A 20,342-nucleotide genomic window follows, 5' to 3' on the forward strand; every position below is an offset into this window, starting at 1 on the left:
GCGGGTAGCAACACTCCTAGCCTAGTGTTACTAAACAAAGAAGACACTACGTGTGAATGTATAGAGGCCTCTGTCTTACCTGTCCCAAGGCCGCAAGGTAACCACAAAGACAACAAAACATGGGGGAACTAACAATGGGGGTCACAATTGGTGCAAGCAGGGGGAGAAAGGAAAACTAGGGGACACTATATGTATCACTCTTGGAGATGTATACAAAAAAAAAGGCTCTAAGCATTGCACAGCCAAACCAGTCCACAAACAGGACAAAAAGGAGAGAGAGCGGGTGACAAGTTAAACAGGCTTTTATGCATGTGGCAGGCCTCCCCTGGCTGGAAACTGATGAGGTGATTGGTGAAAGCCGGTTGGCAGAGGCGGGATAACGATGACCTGTTAATGACTCGCACCTGCACATAACAGAGGGGAAACAAGAAGGCAGCAACAAACAAACAGTGGCCGTAACACCTACCAATAGCAATTAATAAATAAAATGCTGCGACATAAAAAAAAAATTGTGATGTGTGCATCGTCAAAGACTTTGTGGTTTTTCAAAATGACATACTCTGCCTTTAAGAGATGGCTTTCAAATGGGTCACAGGTGTCACAAAGACAGGCAAACCTTGCCATATTTACAAGAATGCTGGGCAATGTTTTGTCTGTGGCGACATCTGCTGGTGGAAAATGACTACTCTTAATTACAACAACAACTATCCAAATATGAATATTACCATGGCTGCGTACTGCAAAAGGTTGTTGAGACAACATTGAACTATTATCACCTTTTAACTTTTAGTTGGAATTCCAGCAATTACAGAGAAACAACAACTGGTGAAAGGAAGTGACCATATTTGGACTGTGGAGGAGCGACAGGTGGATCTGATGAACACAATATAGCGGCAGAGCAGTAACCTTACTGTATCTGGATCCATCCATGTTGTTTACAGCTAAGTGTTAAAGTCATCTTAGTAGCAAATTGAATTGGGGTTAAAATATTAAAGTGAGGTACGATGGTATTTATTCAGACAGTTTAAAGCATGTAGTAGATATTAGTATCACTGCCATTTTTTTATTGTACAAAAAATGTGCCAAACTATTTTGAAAACCCATTAAAAATAGAAATGTGCTCATAATGGACTTTCAAAAGACAGCCACATGTATTCATAATGCCTCTTCAAACACTCCTCCAGGTAACTTGGCCTACCTGGTGCCAAGCTGGAGCTCCAAGGAAAAATGATGCCACATGCATTCACACATCCAGTGGAATGCATGTGCCTGATCACACAGGTAGTCAGACGAGTGAGATCAAGCAAGCTGAAGCTCGTCAAACTGATCAACTCACTGCGTCACCTCAGCCTCGACAGGTATGACAACCTGGAGGATCTAACACTTGACCGGTGTAGTCGTCAAGCTGCGGTGAGACGAAGGAATGGATGTGTTACTCACTGGTCTGTGTGTTGTTTTATAGCTTTATACACTTTAAACTGTTGCTGGTCAAAGATGTGGCGTAAAGTTTCCGATCACATCCGTAGAATTTATGCTGAAGCTTCTAGTGATTCCTTTCCTGGCTCATGCATGTTTGTGCTGCTCGCATAACAACTCATTTCCCGGACGCTCAAACAAAAGTTTGCATGTGTGCATGTTGCTTGTCAACTAGTCTCCAGGGAAACAGTCACGATGGATCACAATTTAATCCAGGCTATTTACTTAGTAAGAGTAGTCATTGTGCACAGTGGCGGATTTAGCAATTTGGGGGCCTAAGGCGAACTTAGTCTGGGGGCCCTAAATGATCCTCATTTATATAGCGCTTTTATCCAAAGCGCTTTACAGCAATGACTAACATTCATGCACACATTCACACACCGACGGCGGAGTCAAGGGCGACAGCCAGCTCGTCAGGAGCAATTAGGGTGAGGTGTCTTGCTCAGGGACACCAGGCATTCAGCTCGGAGGAGCCGGGGAACGAGCCGGGGATCGAACCAGCAATCTTGCGGTTGCCAGCCAACCCGCTCTACCTCCTGAGCTAAACCCCCCCATATCTCCACATCTGTTATTTAAACACAAAAAAGTAGGAAGGGCCACCCCAGAGGAACCTGTCAGTACTTGCACGAAATGAAGAGTGAATGGAATGTGAGAATTAAGTTTCAGATATAAGTAAGGAAGTAAAATGTATTTATAAAGCACAACGCCTGATTGTGTGGACCATTATCAGTGTTGGGAGTAACACATTACAAAGCAGTGGTGTGGGGGTAGTTGATGAGGTGGGTGTACTGCTAGGTAGATGGGTAGGGTACAGAGGTGAACATACTCTCCTATATATTCCAATGGCTTTCTGGCTGATAGGTGGGTATACTGTAAACCGCCAGAAAAGAGGTGGGTACACCCCTGCGTATACCCTCCACTCCACCACTGTAAAATCAATGTAATTACTGGAATACATTGCTTTTTGCTGTAACGCGGCATGTACGGCATAGCAAAATGGGTAATGTTTTACTTGTTGGATTACTGTTTGTGAGTTCTGTTTTTGTATTTGATTTTTCTGTTCCTTTTTTTGTAGTGTTTTTGCCCTTGTGGCCTCCCCTGTGGAGAAGCAAAAAAAAAAAAAAAAATGGAAAGACCACTGAATAATTATGCTATTGTTTATGTGGCACGATAACCAAATATAATATATATGGACGTATTATTGCTAAATTAAATGCATTTATGTAAAAGAATAATATACCACCTATATACTGTATGCGTATTCTCTCTCTCTCTCTCTCTCTCTCTCTCTCTCTCTCTCTCTCTCTCTCTCTCTCTCTCTCACACACACACACACACACACGCACGCACACGCACACGCACTTCTGAAACCGACAGAGTCTTGCTGCCCGCACTTAAGTGGACTAATCTCGCAGGACATGACTCACTCCAATGACTTTATAATGCATTTCATCGCCCTGAACGCCACGCCGTTTGCACCGTTGTTTGATGACTAGTCTCGTTCGCTACGTGAAGTCCGCGCGCGCGCGGACCACATGCGAGCGCACGCGTCGTGGGAGCAGCTGTGGGCACAGCTATAGCGCGTAATCGCCACCCAGCCGACGTCGCCCCGTTGCTTTTCTGTGCGTTTGACTGGTGTTTTTAATTATTGTATCTTATAACGGCGAAGCGACGCAAACACACGGGGACGAATGATGCTGGAATAGAAGGCGAGGGAGCGGACGTGGAGGGGCAGACGGAGAGCGCGCGCGGCTCAAGTGGCACCTGCGGAAAAGAGGAAAGCGACAGACAGGTCCACTTCTTCGGGAAGACCGAACTTCAGCCTCGGGTGAGTTCAATTCTCATTGGGTTTGCAGCTTATAAGAAAGAGCTACGAAGTATTTATTCCAGTATTTCGAGTATTTCTTGGCAGTGATGTGGCGACAGTTTACTTGTGCCAAAGTATCAGCAACACAATGTATTTCAAATTCGAAGAGTAAAAGTGCTACTGCCACTGTTACTCTAATTATGGGTGTATTTATGCGACATATCGATATAGGCCTACTTTTTTGTAGTTCAATCTGTAACATATTTGATGGATATTTTATGTTTTCTATGTCGAGTCTTGAAAAGTGACTACTAGACTACTATTTAAAGTGTGGTACCTCCAAATTCCACTTAATTACTTGAGTAAATGTACTTCCCACCACTGCCTGCTGTTATATTTAGTCCTTCTAAAATAATAATGTACTGCAATATTACTGAGCAGCCATCGCTACACTACAGCTGTCCACATGAAACATGAATTCAATTCATTGTTTCACAATGCAAATATGTGTTGTTCCGGACAGGTGGTTTCATATGATAGGCCTTCCATTATGGTTATGTACTGGACGTTCTCCTATTACACGTCTTTTAAGACTGTTGCTTGTGGTTTATGACCACACGTCTCCTCGGGTTGCAAACGACAACGCTCTTTAGCAATGTTAAGATGGAGGGTTGGTGCCAAGCAGCTGCGGAACATAATTGTTCTACGTTTTGGAAACTTGTTGGGGTTTTTCATGCATGTGTGAGGGATTTGAATATCTGCCACGTAATTTGGTTCACTCAGATTGTCACATCCCTAGTTCAGTGTTAAGGGCTCAGTTTGAAGCCGGTATTTCATCATTTGATTGCGGCCGACTTGCTTACGAGAAGGAGAACTTCCTCATCCAGCACATTTACTGGGAAATTAGTGATTTTTGAACGTGCACATGTGAAATTTCTGCCCAGAAGCTTAAGAATGTAGCTTATGACTGTTAATAAATTACTGTTTAAACGGGAATGAATTCATTGCATTCCTGTTTTGAACTGTAGGTTGTTGGAGAATTTCCAACTCTGAGCTTTACTGTTATCGCCCTGTTATCAGTATTTCCACACTCGTTTTATTGGAAATTGACTTTTTCTTTTTTTAATTGCCAGTGTGGATGTGTTTGCTTTTTCACGACTTATCTGTAACATCCAGGCACCAGTCAAGGGTGCATACACTTTTCAGGTTAATAAGAAAAAGCACCTCACAGGAGCGGAGAGGAAGAGGACTTTGCATGATGTTACAATGAATCTGGTGCAAATTTGGCATCTCAGGAAATGTGGCATGGTTACATTTTAACATACGGTTTGTTTGCCAGGCTGCCCTGCCTTTTTGTTCAAGGTTGGTCAGGTATGTCTCAAGGAAACACCTGGCAGCAAAAATCATCTTATCTTATCTGTATCACGGGGGGGAAAAAACATGATTTAAAGGTGTTAGTGCACTACTATATATATATATATATATATATATATATATATATATATATAAAAACCTGTGCAGGTGTGCACACAGGTTCCTTTTTCTTTTCTTTTCCCTGAAGTGTTCAAACAGTTGTTCCTTTAGCAATATTTGCCATAGATTCAGTATCCGTCCCTCCGGGAATTTATACCTGCTTTGTTGGGAGACGGTGTTTGGAGTCGATCACATTACGCAACCCGTTCATGAGTGTAACATAAGACACAATGCAAGACAAAAAACGACCCTTTCCTATTATTCTACTCCCTTCCGGAAGACTAGATGTGTGGCCGCAGCAAGCTGTATGCTGTACTTAATACCCCTCGTTAATAATCCAGTAAAGCAGCTTGGTGTCAGACCTCACGCCAGTTTTTCTCCACAGCAGCGGCGTATATATCCCCAGCTCAGCGTCGGCGTAGCATTGTTGTCGGGAGCATTACGCTCGAACAGTGTGTGCTGTTTATCGCGACCGATGTGGTTTTGGGTAAGTTTTAAAGGTAATTTAGCTTAATAAATCATCTTAAGGTCATTATAAGCCCTGAAATGACCATATAGTACAGAGCAACATGAGATTAAAAGGACCTAACTGTTGATTCAACATCTCTCTGGCAACAATAACTCATCATAGTGAACTTCCCAAGGTAAAAGGATTTGCATTGCATTGTTTTATTGGGCTTCATTGCACTGAGCAATGACTGAGTGTCGAAGCAGCGTAACCACAAAGAGAGGAAATCAACAGATAATAAAATGTTGGAAACACAGCCCAGCTTTATTCTGCTTGTTCCTGTCTGAACTGTCCTTCCTATTTCTGCTTCAGGTCGGGACGCCGTCTGTGAGCAGATGGACAAGGCCAAAGAATTAAAGGGGAAGTTATCTCTCCTCTTCATTGCCACCCTCATCTTCATCGTCTGCATCTCTGTGAGAACAACCGGGACCTACAGGGGCGTCCCAAAGCCGCATGCACCCCCGGACGCATGCCCTTTGCGGATCTCCGAGCGCACCATCACCCCCCTCCACAATACCAAGCACTTGCTGGTGTCCGCCTACATGGACCAGAGAGTGACCGGCTTGGATATACGCATCATTGGCATATTTAAGAAAGACTCCATCCAACCCCTTTACTGTGTTTTCTGCTGTGCGGGCCAGTTATGGAGAACAACACCTCCGGCGACAATTTCCCAACACTCGGACAACTTTGGTTTTCCCTACACCACTACGGATGTCATGTGTCAGATTCCTGAAAACTGCAACGCTTCACATGTCACTCTCCTGACTGAGAGCAGAGGGAGGGTTTTTAACCAGACTTGGCTTCCTATTAGAAACCAGAAGAGCAGGGGGAAGGGGGAGAGACGGTTCCAGTTTAACTTCACGGTCTGCATCTCCAACCTGTTCGGAGACTACAACAACGTGCTTCAGTTTGCACAGACCCTGGAGATGTACAGGTCAGCAACAGCAACACAAACCCCCATGTCATCGCTTAGCATGGGCTATTTTAAAGCTTTGAGATACAGTGAGCTGTGACCGTCACATAGACTATAATATATAATGAGATCTAGTCATCCAGATGGTTTATTTGTTCCATAGCATGGTCCTCTCACTGTGAGGCGACCATTACACCACCGTGCAACCCACTCCCAGCTAGCCATGAAGTTTGCTTTTAAGCAGGGTTTCTGTAATTTGGCTGAACCAATCGTTTACCCACTTTGCTCCAGGTTACTGGGTGTAGACAGGGTGGTGATCTACAACACCAGCTGTGGGTCGGACCTCAACCGCCTGCTGCAGAGCTACAGCCAAGAGGGCTTCGTGGAGATGGTTCCCTGGAACATCGACCAGCATCTGAATCCGTCTCGGGGCTGGCGCTTCTCGGAGAGCGGGGGGGACGTGCACTACTTTGGCCAGCTGACTACGCTCAACGAGTGCATCTACAGATCCATGGAGCGCTCGCGCTACGTCCTGCTGAACGACATCGATGAGATCATAATGCCGTACCGATACAACGACCTGATGTCTCTGATGGACGCGCTCCAACAGCAGCATCCCGACGTAGGGCTCCTTTGGACGTTTATTTAAAAATAAAAAAGCCAAAACCTATAGGATCACATTTGATTTTCATTCATATTTTTTTATTCTCTCTCCTATCTTTTCTACGCTGCATGACATTCTGCAGACAGGGGTGTATCTCATTGAGAACCATATCTTCCCCAAGAAACATTTTGAGCCAAGCGGGAGGTTTCACCTGCCTCAGTGGAACGGGGTGCCGGGCGTGAACATTCTGGAGCACGTCTACAGGGAGGACCCCGACAGAAATATATACCACCCGCACAAGATGATAGTCCAGCCAAGGTAGGCCGACTCTGTTGTTCCTCATTCAGCACAAACGCACACGATGATTTAAATAATGCATTTGGCTACGGGTCTTTTTTTTTTAATACACTGTATTATTTATTCAATTTGATGATTGATATGGCACAGAAAAACAAATACAGTAGGATTACTTTGAATGGTGGCGTCTTTAAAGGACTACGTCACCAATTTGCACCAAAAAGTCACTGTCTTGCCTTTTCTCGGTCAAGAAGGCACCAAGTTCAGAAGTTATTTTACATTTCGACTTCATATATGACCCACTTTCAATACAGATTCATGTTTCCACTGGTGAAGTATCCCTTTAACCCTTTCATGCTGAAGAATTCCCTTTTTATTGTGTCTATTCCCATGTTTGGACTACAGATCGATTTAGAATGTATAAGAATGTGTTTCCTGTGTTGCCTTCTGGTGCTACTGATTGGCGGATCTCGTTTGGAACAAGGTTGCCTAATATAGTCGTATATGTGTCGCAGGTTGGTGCAGCGGACCTCCGTGCACGAAGTCATCAAGAATTCCGGAAAGTGCGTCAAGGTTCCGATGGACGTTTGCCGGATCGTTCACGTGCGCGTGCCTCTGCGGGGCTCACTGACTCTGGGGCAGCTCCGCGTGGACAAGCGACTGTGGGACTTCCAGGAAAAACTGATCCCCAATGTGGACCGAGTACTGAGGAGAGTGGGGCTGCTGCGCTCAGAGGGGCAGAGCTGATGGCACTGCCTTTTATTTGAAATGTTGCCTTTTTTCATTTTGCAATTGAGAGCCATACTGTCAAAAACGCTGCTGCCACTGCCAAGAACTGCACTGCTGCTTATTTATTAATCTGTAAAGAATGCTCTCTTTGTAGAACTGTAGATGCACTGTTTTTTATGAGTTTTACGAGAACTGATTTTAGCAGTTACAGTCACCCAAACCTGCTGATCTGATCTTCTGATGTTCGAATATTCAAAGGAGCATAAACAAGGAAACAAGAATCTAGGCTGAGCGACGGCATTCCGTACATTCAATGACTGGGTTTGTCTCTGTTCAGTTGTTAACCTCTTCTCTTACATGGCATCTCCGGGATGTTTGAGCTAAGAGAATCCTCATGGTGTGCAAACATCAATTACATTTTTTTATAATTTTTTAAACTGCTCTGTCGAAAACAGGTGCAGTCGAACTGGTGACCGGCATCTCAAGTGCCTTTCATTGCTAAATTGACAGATAGGAATCTTGAAAATGTCATCCGCCGGTTTGTCTTAACTCTTATCCTGTGTTGATTATTAATTTAGGCATCCTACGTGAAACATAAAGAAATCTCTTTTATTGTCTTGTCAAGTGCAAAGTTTGATTTAAAGGGTGTGAAACATCCTCTGTCTTCTTCAGTCCTTTGTTTATCAGTCGTCATAGCTACTATTGTAACAAAAAAGGAAGGTTGAACCCGACGTCCGGGTAGAGTTACACAATTAAAACAAAGTGGATTCATTTGTCATTGTTAATGTAAGCGCCCGGCCAGACCTGTCTTTTTTTTTTTTTTTTATCTTAACACTTCGTGTGTTTTAAGCTATTATTGACTCTGTGAAATAAAACGGTTCTAAAGTAAATAATTGCTCATGCTATGAACATTGTGCAAACACAAAGAAGTGACTTTACTGTGACGTACAATTATTTTATTTGCATGACTCTTAAGGAGAAAAAAAACCCCAACAGAGTGAGTCATTAAATATCTGATCGCACAACATTCCCGCAGCGAGGAACCGGTCTTATCAGCTTCTCGGTTACCACTGCAACTACGGTTGCAAGAGTTATAGATGCTGGTGGCAGATTGTAACACAGTACAGTACTAGTACTAGTAACTCAAATACAGCACAAGAAAGGACTTCACTTGATTATTACCCCCCCCTATATACAGGACTGTCTCAGAAAATTAGAATATTGTGATAAAGTTCTTTACTTTCTGTAATGCAATTAAAAAAACAAAAATGTCATACATTCTGGATTCATTACACATCAACTGAACTATTTAAAGCCTTTTATTATTTTAATATTGCTGAATTTGGCTTACAGCTTAAGAAAACTCAAAAATCCTATCTCAAAATATTAGAATATCATGAAAAAGTATACAAGTAGGCTATTCAACTAATCACCTGAATCATCTAATTAACTCGAAACACCTGCGAGGGTTTCCTGAGCCTTAAAAACACTCAGCTTGGTTCAGTAAACTAAATCACAAGTATGGGGAAGACTGCTGATCTGACTGCTGTCCAGAGGACCATCATTGATACCCTCCATCAGGAGGGTAAGACACAAAAAGAAATTTCTCAAAGAGCAGGCTGTTCACAGAGTGCAGTTTCAAAGCATATCCACAAAAAGTCTGTTGGAAGGGAAAAATGTGGCCGGAAACGCTGCACAACCAAGAGAGATGACCGCAGCCTTAACAAAATTGTGAAGAAGAGCCGCTTCCAGAATTTGGGGGAGCTTCAAAGACAGTGGGCTGAAGCTGGAGTCCAGGTATCAAAAGCCACAGTTCACAGACGTGTCCGGGAAATGGGCTACAATAGCCGTATTCCCATGGTCAAGCCACTTCTGAACTCAAGACAACGGAAGAAGCGTCTGACTTGGGCTATGGAAAAGAAGCACTGGACAGTTGCAGAGTGGTCCAAAGTCCTCTTTTCAGACGAAAGCAAGTTTTGCATTTCATTTGGAAGTCAAGGCGCCAGAGTCTGGAGAAAGGCTGGAGAGGAGCAAAATCCAAGTTGCTTGAAATCCAGTGTGAAGTTCCCACAGTCAGCAATGGTTTGGGGAGCCATGTCAGCTGCTGGTGTTGGTCCACTGTGTTTCATCAAGTCCAGAGTAAATGCAACTGTGTACCAAGAGATTTTAGAGCACTACATGCTTCCATCTGCTGAAAAGCTCTATGGAGATGAGGATTTCATTTTCCAGCATGATCTGGCACCTGCCCACAGTGCCAAAACCACCAGTAACTGGTGCACTGACCATGGCATCACTGTCCTTGATTGGCCTGCTAATTCCCCTGACCTGAACCCCATCGAGAATTTGTGGGGTATAGTTAAGAAGAAGATGAAAGACACCAGACCTACAAATGCAAATGAGCTGAAGGCCGCTATCGAAGCATCCTGGGCATCAATAACACCTCAGCAATGCCACAGGCTGATTGCCTCCATGCCACGCCGGATTGATGCAGTAATCCGTGCAAAAGGATTCCCAACCAAGTACTGAGTGCATCAATGGACATTTTCAAATATTTGATTTAGTTTTGCTGTTATAAAATTATTTTTTTACTTGGTCTGAGGAAGTATTCTAATTTTTTGAGATAGGATTTTTGAGTTTTCTTAAGCTGTAAGCCAAAATCAGCAATATTCAAATAATAAAAGGCTTGAAATAGTTCAGTTGATGTGTAATGAATCCAGAATGTATGACATTTTTGTTTTTTTAATTGCATTACAGAAAGTAAAGAACTTTATCACAATATTCTAATTTTCTGAGACAGTCCTGTATATTGTTAGAAATTAGAGGTTTTTACAGTCCAACCAGCAGGCAGCAGGAAGAGGATGCAGACCCACCTATTCCGGAGCCCCCCACCCTCTGAAGTTCTCTGCTACATTGTTTCCAGGCAACGCTGGAAATGTTATTGTTCCCAGTGCTCCGAGGAACTAAAAGACACTCTTTCAGCCCACGAAAGTGCTGTCAAGGAAATGACCCAGTACAGTTAGGAAGCATCTGCTGGTGAGGATGTGCATGCTCATCGAATCAAAGTCGGCGACCTTTCGAACATTTTTAACCCACACATATTGGGACTCGGGACACATTTAAAGAAACATCATCATTTGGAAACTATTTATTGAACATTTGCAACCAGATATCAGTTAAATACAGAACGTTCATTTCTCTCCCTACATCCCCCAACAGCAGGGACTGGCTCCACTTCATTACACTGAGAGGAAGGAATGTTACAGGACTTGGTAAGGCGCACGCTGTGCTGGAAGTCATTTGGCTTTCTGTCTTCTGATAATAAAGAGAAACGATATCTGGAGTCTGCCATGGTAATATGTCAACCACCGCTTCCTCTCCGCTCTCCGCAGCTAGATCCTGCGCGTACAGACCAATGGCAAAATGACGTGTGGGAGCCGAGACGAGAAAAACCAGTACGGACGACTGAGACACTGAATGTGGTCTGAGATGTGTTGCCATGATTTGAAAAGCTAAAAGTAAAAATGATCAACATGAATATATTAGAAAAAAAAATGGCAATTAGTCTTTAATAAACACCTCGCCTCACCTACTCCCAACAAGACCAGGGTTATAAATTAAAACGGTCCAAATAAAATCAAATCAACCAAGACTTTGGGCCCATTCAGATCCATTTCAAGACTGGAAAATCCTCATTGAAAAGACAAATGGCACTTTTCAGTCCCTTGAACTGGAATCTAGAATATCGACTCCAATGGAATCGACCCCCAACCCTAAAATCAACTCTTTCTAATTTACATATATGGGTCAGGCGCTCTTCAAGCTTCCACCATCCTAGCAGTCGTTCCCCCCCACAGGACAAGGGGGGGGGGGGGACCTCTGTGGTCTCTTGAGGGCTAGGCAACGGTTTTGAAGGTCTGCAGTATGAGGTTGGTTTGGTGGATGAGCCGGTTTGCACTGATGAAGACGTTTATTGCCCTGGGGACACACAAAGTTTAAACTTGAGAACACAAGACTGGAAAAGCTAACAGATGCTGATTAAACAAATGGTAAACAATGACTTAGCACACAGAAATGTGGTGCAAAGACATCCGTTTCAACCAAGAAAGGAGCTGCTGAGTCACTGCAGACAATTGGGTCCTTGCTTCTCCTTACAAGGTTCTCGATATAATGGAGGATACAATGTAGACAACCATGAGGAGATAAGCATGATGAAACTATCTTTATGCTGCCCAGTTTACCTCAGTTTATTGGTTAGTTAGCAACAACATTATACAGGATGTATGAAAAGAAAGCATGTGGGCATATATGAGTGTTTGTAACCAGCAAATGTTTGGGAATAGTTCAACGTTTTTGGAAATTTGCATTTTTGCTTCATTATGGGGGGAAAAGATTAATGTTTGTCTGCTTCATATGAAACTACCACCAGAAAACACAAACACTGGAAACAGCGGAAACGGCTAGCCTGGCTGTGTCAAAAGGCAAAACATTAATTCTTGTTCCCATTGTGAGGTTGCTAGGAGACCAGCTGTTCCCACGATTCCTATCAAAAATAGGAAAAAATTCCCCTCTTGGGAAATCCGATATGAATTAATATAGTCATCATATCAACTGACCGAGAAATAAACCAGCAACATGTGTGTCTAGAAACACTCCTGACATCCACATACAGCATGTTATGTTAAGTTACACTTACTTTCCGTCTTTGAAGTATGTTTTGAGGGTGTCGCTGAAACTTTTGGAGTATTTCACAAACTCCTTTTTCTGGTGCTCCAGAGCCTTAGCGAACAAGAAAGTAAACAGAGGGATTAAGAATCAAGGGAAATGTGAGGAGCGTACGCAGGTCTGGTTTTTTTTTTATGTCCTTGTTACTCACTCTGCGATTCTGGTACTGATATTTCTTAATGACGTTGTTGACTGTGTCCAGGAGCTCTTTTATGGCGCTGGCTATGTCTCTGTAGGAAACCAACGGCAACGCAAGAGAGGATGTCACATGATTTCACAACACAAGTGCAACCCAGAGGTATAACAGTCAATCTCGGTGATGTAACAGGCGGTCAACAATGAATTAACAATTGTATAAAAGGACGGTCCTGTGTTATCTGTACTATCCCCAACAATGACCTCTGGACTTCCAATGCAGTGTGGCAGATCAGCGTTCATTTGTAATGTGTAAATTGACGCGTTTATTTCTTAACATGGTGCAACCGCATGGTGTGTGTGTGTGTGTGTGTGTGTGTGTGTGTGTGTCTGCGCTCGCTCTCACTTGATAGTCTGTAGGAAGCGTACTCTGTCATTGATCTCATCAGGGATTTTGCTGAGGATGTGTTTCAGAGCTCTGGCTTTCTCATTGAGGTCCTGGAACTCCTGCTCAGGCCGGTCAATCATGAACTCTGCAGGGAGAATGGGTGGTCAGCACATTCTCAAGCTGATTTATATAAATGAACAAATACACAAAACAAACAAGCCGGTGGAGTGAGGAGAGGACAACTGGAGAGAGGACTGGACACACAGCTGCACCACCTACAAACCTGCCTCTCGGTCTCAAATGGAGGCTTTTCCCACCACGATACCTCTTTCTGTCACATACGCACCTTCCACGTCATCAGCCGCCATGCGCAGTAGAGACTCGGTGAAGTTGATTTGGACGTTCTTCTTCTCCAAGATCTTCATTATGATGTCCTGAGTCAGGCCAGGGTTCTCCCGTTCCGCCTGAGAAAATAAGAAATTAGGCAAGCGGGATTAGAACGAGTAGATAGCAATTCGTATACGAGAGGAAAAATATGCCACAGAAGAGTAATTCTTCTCCGTCAAAGGCGAGAGGAGCTGCAGAGAACAAAGCTCGAACTTTACTAAATGTTAGATGCCCGCTGTGAGCAGTTCAGGCTAATGCACAAAGGCTCTCCGCCTGAATAATTCGACCTTGCATTACGGGCCGCCGAGGAGCAGCGGCAGAAGCAGAGACGCCAATCAGTGTGACAAGTGAACAAAAGGCTCACAAATGTCACAGCTGTAAGGTGTAACGTCTCCCTTTGGTTTGGATAACGGCAAAGCTGCTTCTCCTTCATTAATATTTCATCCGTGCTCGTGGCGAACACAGCTGCTCATCAGCAGCAGCAGCGCGGAGGTAATCTATGGTGTTTTTATTATTCCAGTCCAATCACGGCAGTGGAGACAGAAAAGTCTCTTTCTGATGACTACAATCAGGATCACAACACCAGTCTGAATATCAGCACCTTTGATGCTCTATTGATAATATAATATGAAGAAAGATATATTATTATTCATTTAAAATGTCACTAAAGGCTTGAGCTGCACTGAAATATAGATTCTGCTTCACAAATGTCCCCTTTAACTCAAGAAAAAGGACAATGTCCACACACGTCTTCTGTATTGACCTGACTAAGAAGGCATGAGACAAACAAGGAGGTGATATGATAACAGAATTCCTCAGTTGGAGGTTGGTTGATGATTGTAAAATGATTGATGATTTCTCATTCTGTTTAGCTGGTGAATCAGCAGCAACAGTGTGGCTGCTACCAGTGAGAGAAAATAGAAGAAGACGTAACAAGAAAAGCTACAGTTTTTATACAACTTGGGTGTGGTTTATTGGCTCCTGACATCTACAGTCTATTTGGATATGATAACATTGTAATCCTCAAAATAAGGGTTAAGATGGCTCATCGTGGCAAGATTGTGCAACATATCTCCAATGAGACAATGAGCACTGTCAGATAAAATGCCAGATAATCCCCCATTGTAAACCTGCTGTCGGTTTTGCCAGGTGATATAAACTTTAAACTGGAGGCACTGTATAACCAAAATTGGTTACCTTGCTGATGTAAATAATCCCTCGTTGCACAAGAAACAAAGTGCAGAAAGTCAAAGGGGGCCGAAACTGTTGTGGTGTTTGTGAAAGAAATGAATGGGTATGTTTTTAGATAATCAATTACCGGTAATCAGTTTAGTAATTTCTCAATCAAAAATGCCTAAGATTATCTGATTCCAGCTTTTAAAACGTGAGGATTTCTTGCTTTTGTCTCTTTAATGTTAGCAAAATGAAAGTATTTTGGTTCTGGATCGTTTGTCAGAGAAAACAAGACGTCTAATAAGATCACATTGCGTTCTTAGAATTTATAATGGGTGATTTTCTCTATTTATGCCAATTCATAGTTAAAACAATGAATCAAGAAAATAATCAGCAAAACGATCAAAAATAAGAATAATTGCTAGTTGTATTCCTAATTAATTGCATCCATTAAGTGTTCCAAAGTCGTAGCACTTACTTTGGTGAAAAAAACTACTTTATAATAACAGACAGAATCAATCAGATGTAATAATTATTTGGAGGTTTCCATGAATGTAGTAGTACCACTAAACGTAAAACACACTCTACATTCCATGGAATAATGTGGCTATTGGTTGTCATTGTACTACATGTTTTAATTCAGTATAAAATATTGCATTGGGTAAAATTTGTAATGTCCAAGTTACAGTCTGGACCACAGTCACAGCCAATATGTAGACATGTTCCTGTCTGTATCCGCTGAGAAGGAACTAACATATTGGCAGAATATTAGTAAGTTTATCAAATACAATCTAACCCCAATGTATTTAAAAAAAAAAAACAAGAATGGGGAAACTGGGATGCAGCCTAAATGTCAACCAATTGTATGATGACGAGAAGTTGTGGAGGCCCGTGAGAGTCATGATATCGCATTTTTGCGTCTTAGGTCATCTGATCCAGACATAGTCGTACCTTTATGAAGGCTGCTCTGAGCGTCTGAGCTGCTGATAGGTTGATCCTCTCCAGCTAATTTTTAAAAAAAGAGAGAAAGAGAGAGAGAGAGAGAGAGAGAGAACACACATTAATAAATCCAATCCCTGGAGTTTTTTTTTACGGAAGTTGGCATCGCTTTTTGGATTTAGCAGGTCTGCAACCATATCATTACCCTTTTAGAAAATAATTTAGAAATACCACTGTAACATTATACAGCATATTCAGCATTATGCTCCAATTTCACTTTTAGTTGTGTCCCCCCCCCCCCCCCCCCCCAAAATGTCATCAGTCCAATACAAATGTAATAACTCTGTCTATCACATTTTTTTAAATAACATTCTAATTAACTAAAGGTGACTGAGCATTAGGTGATTTACCTCATTAAAAACTGGGTACATCACTGCGTACAGCGTCATGGATACCATGGAGTTTGTCTCCGCTTCATTCTTCATCTCCTCCATTGTCATCCTCCAGGGAGGAGCAGCTCTCGATGAAAAGGTGAGGAGGAAACTGCAGCTCACACACACTCACACATGCACTCGCCCACTCACACTCACACACACTCTGAAAACCACACAAGCTCCAGAGTGACACGTGTCTGGGGGGTTGAGAAATGGAAAGAAAAGCACAAGACTGAGTTGAGTTTGAGTATTTGGGAATGCGCAGATCTGATCCACTGTATCAGTGTGGGCGCTGATTCCGACGGATCGGGTCCTGGTCTGGCTATGAGGCGACCGATCAAATACAGCTGCTTCTGCGATGTCATTAATACATTCATAATATCGACTATCAGTTACATTCATTCGGTCAGTGGCACATCAATCCCTGGCCTCATGTTGCTTGCCCCAAAAAAATTCCATTTCAATTAGTTCCTCGCAGTGCGGTATTAAGATTTTAAAGTTGTGAAAGCTCTGGTATCAGCTGGTATTTTCAGATATGAGATTAGGCACTGGAATTGGCATTGGGAGACAAAAAAAAAAAGGATGTGTATGTACCAGGCAGGATATTATACAGTTATACACATGTCAACATTGTCTGATGGACAAACCCGGAATCTGTATCATGTCAAATATATAATTTATAGCGTTTACTGCAATGTATTGTTAGTTATCAGCAAACATATTCAATGACACTGATGCACTGAGCAGGAAAACGTGAATTAGTGGTCGTTTTAGGGGAGTGGCACAGATAACGTTACCTGAATGGTGACAGCAAGGCCAATGTGACCAAACAGTAACTTAAATGTGTGGTAATGTAAATGTTCAGGAAGAAGGCACAGTCTCCACAAACAAGTGCCCCTTCCTGTCTAGTTGAATATATTAAGTAAAGAAACAAGAGAAATGCTTGACAGTGCAGCTCAGTTTGTAGTTGTTTGCTAACGTTAACTAAATAGTAAACATGTTGGTGTTCTGCTAGTTTTGCTAACCACGTCTGCCATCAACGACTTGCCCAATAAGATATACAGTAAGATTACAGTTTGTTAGCCACGGTATCTGACGCGATAGCCGGCTAACTGGCAGGCTAAATTGACTAGCAAGCTGGATGCAGTCAGCCCCAGGTAACTGCAAGACGGCTACCTAGACATAGCTAACAAAGTCAACAACGTGCCGTTAACTGACGTCTGGCGTTTTATTGTCTTATCAAATCAATATCCAGAACGATAACTGACTAGGCGCAGTGACCAGCTGATCGCCATCTAGCCGCAAAGACACCCAATTGAGGCCTTTGGCCGACCAAATCGATGGTAGCGAACCGCTAGCAGTTAACAGCGTAGCTTACGTGCTAGCTACAGCGAAGAGGAGATTTCTATTTGGTGGTGGGCTAAAACGCGTCAAAAAACTGCTTAAGGACATTCGTGGAAGTCGGTATATGCGTGTCAAATGTGTACTTGTATCTACCTGTGGTCTGACTTCTTAAATGGGTCGGTTACGCCGTCGATGGCCTTTTAGCTGCTATGTTTTCTTTACAAGTTAAGGCGGAAGTTTTTAGGACTGGCCTGTGCGACACCTTCCGGACCGTTGCTACGTAAACACACGTCCTCCAATCAGAGGGCGGATGGACGGACGTCATAGAAATAGTGACATTTCTGTTATTGCATCTTTTTTTGTATTACTTTGTGGAAGTTTTAATACAGTCCATTGAATAAAAAAGATAAAAGATATCCATTTTTGTAGGTAACATGTATTTTGTAAAACGTCTGTTGTTCTATTGATCTCATATTAATTTTAAGGAATTATTATTATTACCCAGGGAATAAATTATTTCTGAAAATATTATGGTGAATATTATGCTAAACTACTCAAGGAAAATATTGATTTATCTTTATTTTTTCAAGCAAACATCACAAATATTCTGTTTTCAGCGTGTCATTTTGTTTATCTTATATTATTATTATTATGATAGTATTTTGGGGGTCATTTTTTCACACATTTTCTTTCATTTCATAAATCAAAATATTAATCTGTTTAACAAGAAATTCAACACGAGATAATGATAATATATAATTAAAATATCGTTGCAGCTCTAGATTAGACCAACAAATGGGTCACTCATTTACTTGGGGAGACTCTCCCCTCACAGCAAGAGGGTCCTGGGTTCGATTCCCGGGTCGGGTCCGGGTTCCTTCTGTGTGGAGTTTGCATGTTCTCCCGTGTAAGCGTGGGTTCTCTCCGGGTTCTCCGGCTTCCTCCCACAGTCCAAAGACATGCAGGATGGGAATAGGTTCATTGATGACTCTAAATTGCCCGTAGGTGTGAATGTGAGGGGGAACGGTTGTCTCTGTTGGCCCTGTGATGGACTGGCGACCTGTCCAGGGTGTACCCTGCCTTCGCCCAATGACAGCTGGGATTGGCTCCAGCCAAAGTCTGACATGCAGGACAGAAAAAGCCAAATGTTATCATTGATTCACAATTCAATACTCTTAATATTCTTTCTTTTCCCCAAATTACCCCATGCTATATATCTCCCTATTACATTCTACACATGCCAAGGGATCAAGGGTCTGAATATCTATTTGTTTTAGGAATTAGGAATATAGAGGGCATCTTCCACACTGTCAGTTCAGTTATCTGGTTAGTGTCCCTGTGATGCAGGCTCCAGGTGGATGAAGCCTTCAGACAAATATGTCTAAAATCTTTCTGGAGATTATACAGTATCTTCTCTGTTTATCATTGAGTAAAAGACAGTAAACCTGTATTCCCTGATCCTCGAAAAGCGCATTTAATCTCAACCAGAGACAAGGTTCATGCTATTTATATCAACATGGGAATCCAAGGTTATGTCCCTGCTTCAACTAAACACTGATAAACTAAAGAAGCAAAAGCTTTATGAGACGGATATAAAAAGAATAAAGGAATGAATAAATGCCAGAAACACACATATTTCCACAGATATTTGTTTTAATAAATCTGAACATGGTCACAAAATTACAAATTGCCTAATAGGATGTCATTTTAAAAATTATTTGAAGGCTGCTAGAAACTGTCTGACTGAACTGCAGCTTTTTTTTTTATTTAGAAAGCGAGCTCTATTTATTAAAAAAAGAAAAAAATCCACATGTTCGGATTTACGCATATTTGTTTGAATGTACGTCTGTCTGCCATTATATTCTCTCCTTACTTTTTTATGTCTGCCTTGTAAAGCATACTGTAATTGCTCATTTTGATAAGGGCTATTAAACCTTTATTATTATTATTATTATTATTATTATTATTAAAGATATGTTTTTTAACAAATCAAACCTATTACACAAGATGAGACAGCCTACATTCTAGTGTTAAATGTTAGAATTACACAGAAATATAGCATTTTGAAATGATTCACAGGGTTAATGGACGAAATTTAAAATAAAAATGTTTTCCAGCATACCACGTTCGTTGTACATGTTTAAGTAAGTTAACAACTTATATTAAGAAGTCAGTCTGAATAAAAAAAAACGCAGCATTGTTTTGATTTACAAATATATACATTTCGAATGAATATTTCTGCGTTCATTCAACAACGGGGAATATTAGGTTAGTGCCGCAGCTTAAAACGCAACAGAAGCTGATCCCACATTGTCAAAAACATTTGTTTAGTGTGCCATCTGTATCTGCAGGGGGCACAATTGAACCAGCTTGTTAAGAAATGTTTCGAGTTGGCATCCTTTTTGATACATTTTTTTTTCCATCATTTGTATTTTTTATTACACAATGTTTTGGTCTCCAAGTCAGGGTTGCTAAATGTTCTGGAGACTATTTCACAACAGCAGAATTTAGAAACTGAGGGCTGCAGGCGAATAGTTCGAATAGCCGTTCAAATTCTCTAAATGCAAAGGAAAAGAGCTCCAATGCTGCCTTTCAGTCTGCGTGAATGCAAGTAAAGAATAAATAAATAAAATACATAAAAAGCTAAATTATTCAGGGGGGCTTGGGAACAATTTAGGGTAGCTCCGCCCCCCTATAATAGGCCACTGTATGTTATGCCATATTAGGTGTGTTCCAATGAAATGTATACTCCATGCAAGGACATGGCCACATCTTTTACTGGCTAGCATGAATGGCTATTGTAATGCACTGACAAGCTCATCAAGATACTGTGAGGCTCTCATTGATTGCTTTGTCTGATTGTTGTGGATGTTTGCTGTGATGTAATCCTACAAGATTTTGTTTAAAAAAAAACAATAAAAAAAAAACACCATCCACAGCCACACCTATTAAAAAACACATTTTGTCCACTCTATTATTATTATTATTATTAAAAATAATTCTCTAGAAT

General features: G+C 41.8%; 2 protein-coding genes across 2 annotated transcripts; one reads left to right on the forward strand and one right to left on the reverse strand.

The window, feature by feature from the left end:
- Positions 1-1,437: 1,437 nt before the first annotated feature.
- Positions 1,438-8,781, forward strand: LOC311015794 (uncharacterized protein). The gene is made up of 5 exons (XM_084013234.1): positions 1,438-3,304; positions 5,577-6,201; positions 6,472-6,802; positions 6,927-7,102; positions 7,597-8,781. Exons 2-5 carry the CDS (start codon positions 5,600-5,602, stop codon positions 7,826-7,828), a joined length of 1,341 nt encoding a protein of 446 aa, XP_083869360.1. The 5' UTR covers positions 1,438-3,304; positions 5,577-5,599; the 3' UTR covers positions 7,829-8,781.
- A 2,159-nt stretch (positions 8,782-10,940) lies between these two features.
- LOC311015898 (programmed cell death protein 10) lies at positions 10,941-17,608 on the reverse strand. The gene is made up of 8 exons (XM_084013341.1): positions 17,486-17,608; positions 15,965-16,185; positions 15,567-15,620; positions 13,402-13,519; positions 13,074-13,200; positions 12,684-12,762; positions 12,504-12,586; positions 10,941-11,785 (listed from the first exon to the last, which is right to left on the reverse strand). Exons 2-8 carry the CDS (start codon positions 16,052-16,054, stop codon positions 11,704-11,706), a joined length of 633 nt encoding a protein of 210 aa, XP_083869467.1. The 5' UTR covers positions 16,055-16,185; positions 17,486-17,608; the 3' UTR covers positions 10,941-11,703.
- Positions 17,609-20,342: the final 2,734 nt, after the last annotated feature.

Source organism: Eutrigla gurnardus (genome assembly GCF_963514095.1).
Source record: "Eutrigla gurnardus genome assembly, chromosome: 7".
NCBI lineage: Eukaryota > Metazoa > Chordata > Actinopteri > Perciformes > Triglidae > Eutrigla > Eutrigla gurnardus.

Bases quoted from the DNA above. Each gene is read 5' to 3' on its own strand.
- LOC311015794 (XM_084013234.1), top strand. From the start codon at position 5,600: ATGGACAAGGCCAAAGAATTAAAGGGGAAGTTATCTCTCCTCTTCATT. The intron at 6,202-6,471 runs GTCAGCAACAGC...ACTTTGCTCCAG, and splicing joins CAGACCCTGGAGATGTACAG to GTTACTGGGTGTAGACAGGG. The intron at 6,803-6,926 runs GTAGGGCTCCTT...GACATTCTGCAG, and splicing joins TCCAACAGCAGCATCCCGAC to ACAGGGGTGTATCTCATTGA.
- LOC311015898 (XM_084013341.1), bottom strand. From the start codon at position 16,054: ATGACAATGGAGGAGATGAAGAATGAAGCGGAGACAAACTCCATGGTA. The intron at 13,201-13,401 runs GTGCGTATGTGA...TTCTCCCTGCAG, and splicing joins GGCGGCTGATGACGTGGAAG to AGTTCATGATTGACCGGCCT. The intron at 12,587-12,683 runs GTGAGTAACAAG...TTGTTCGCTAAG, and splicing joins ATCAGTACCAGAATCGCAGA to GCTCTGGAGCACCAGAAAAA.